Source organism: Atta cephalotes (assembly GCF_000143395.1).
Source record: "Atta cephalotes unplaced genomic scaffold scaffold00025, whole genome shotgun sequence".
Classification (NCBI taxonomy): domain Eukaryota; kingdom Metazoa; phylum Arthropoda; class Insecta; order Hymenoptera; family Formicidae; genus Atta; species Atta cephalotes.
Window position 1 is genome coordinate 565,063 of NW_012130089.1, and position 1,657 is coordinate 566,719.

General features: G+C 40.0%; 1 protein-coding gene across 1 annotated transcript in view; it reads left to right on the plus strand.

Moving 5' to 3' along the window:
* The first annotated feature begins 1,161 nt into the window (after positions 1–1,161).
* LOC105620214 (homeobox protein Mohawk-like) overlaps positions 1,162–1,657 on the plus strand; it is a 23,889-nt gene continuing 23,393 nt past the window's right edge. Inside the window, exon 1 of the mRNA XM_012201720.1 lies at positions 1,162–1,216. Within this exon, the coding sequence (XP_012057110.1) occupies positions 1,162–1,216 (55 nt within the window). The remainder of the gene's footprint in view (positions 1,217–1,657) is intronic.

The window sequence follows — 1,657 nt, forward strand, 5'->3', positions numbered from 1 at the left end:
CCTACGATCCCCATGGCTATCTAAAGCCAATGGCTATCTAAAGCTTATTCGAAAGTGATTTTTTTATTCACTGTAAAAAAGTTTTTCTTAACAATTTTTTGAAACAATAAGACATAAAACTTGATATCACAAGGAATAATATGAAATTTGTCTGAATATGGCTTCCAGTATTCATTTTTAAAAAATCATTGAGCAAAGTAAGTAGTAAAATAAATAAAGTCGTTATTTTTTTGATCGGCGGCAGTAGACGAAGACTAAAGACATTTTATATTGTATAAAAAAACTTGTATAAATACATTAACACTTATGGAATATCTTATACCATATAAAAGTGAAATAAATATTTTTATAAAAATTTTCATAATGATGAATATTAATGTGCTCATTAGATTGAATTGTAGTCGGAGAACGTCCTTAAATCGCGAGTACGCTCACCGGCCGCCTGACGCGGCGCCTTTTCAACCGATACTGCCGATACTCCGGATAGTCGTCAGTCACGCGCGGACCGCCGACTCGACCGACCGGTGTGGATTGTGGGGCGTCGCGGAGTGTCGTTTCTCGCGTGACTCGTGTTAAGACTCCCGCGAAATTCGCGGATCGATAACACGTGTGCTCGATCAACCCATTTCGAGTACCAGCGCGATTGAACTTTGTTACGTTCATCGATCGTCAACGGTGGAAGCATACTTGCTATAGGAAAGACACGAACTGGATGTGGCAATCGCATCCGGACCGGACGAAGACGATTGGTCTCGGCGACACGCCGGACACGCGTCTCAAATGCGGCCGCGATGGGGAAATCGATCGGCGATCACATCGCCACCGACGTCGCTGTCGCGCCGTCCCCTCGATGACGATCGCCCGCACGTGATCGAGCGAATCGGACGCGCGGACTTTTACCGAAACCGGTTTTCTACGCCAAGCGCGCCTCGCGAGAGAAACGATTTGCACGCGTGAGCCGCACGGATGTGACTCCTAAGGAAAATTCGTTCACGACACGTAAGAAACTATCGCGGCAACGTTCGCTCTTCTTTTTTGAATGGATTCCTGACCTTCAGGATCGTTAAAGACTTCTTCTTTCCGATCTTCTCTATGAGATCTTAATATTCACATGCCACTGATTCAGAGATTCAAAGTTTTTATTTTGAACGAGAAAGAAGAATGCACATTGGCATGCAGTTGGACAGGAGAATGAGCAATGACGCGCCAGGTATAAGTAAGTGTTTGATTGAAACTGAAAGAAATTGCAGTGTGCACCTGAAAAAAAAAATTTGTTTTTCGAAAGCGTCTTTTGTATAAACACTGAGAGAAAGGATTTTGTTAATTTAACAAACCACCAATACTTTTAACCGATAATTGGTAAATACTTGACAACAAGTTTTGTTGTTGTGATTGCTGCTAGTTTGTACCAACCAATTATTAGTAAACAAACTATATAGAATATAATCTATATAACCTATTTTTTGGATAGACTTTAGACTCGTTTACATTCGTAGATGATCGTAGAGCCTTAAGTCATAGGAAACCGACTAAGTTAAATATAGGGAGAATACTTCACTAGAATTGGTCAATTTCTTACGATTTGAAATCTTGTAACCATCTACAACTTATATATATATATATATATATATATATATATATATATCTTATTGTACTA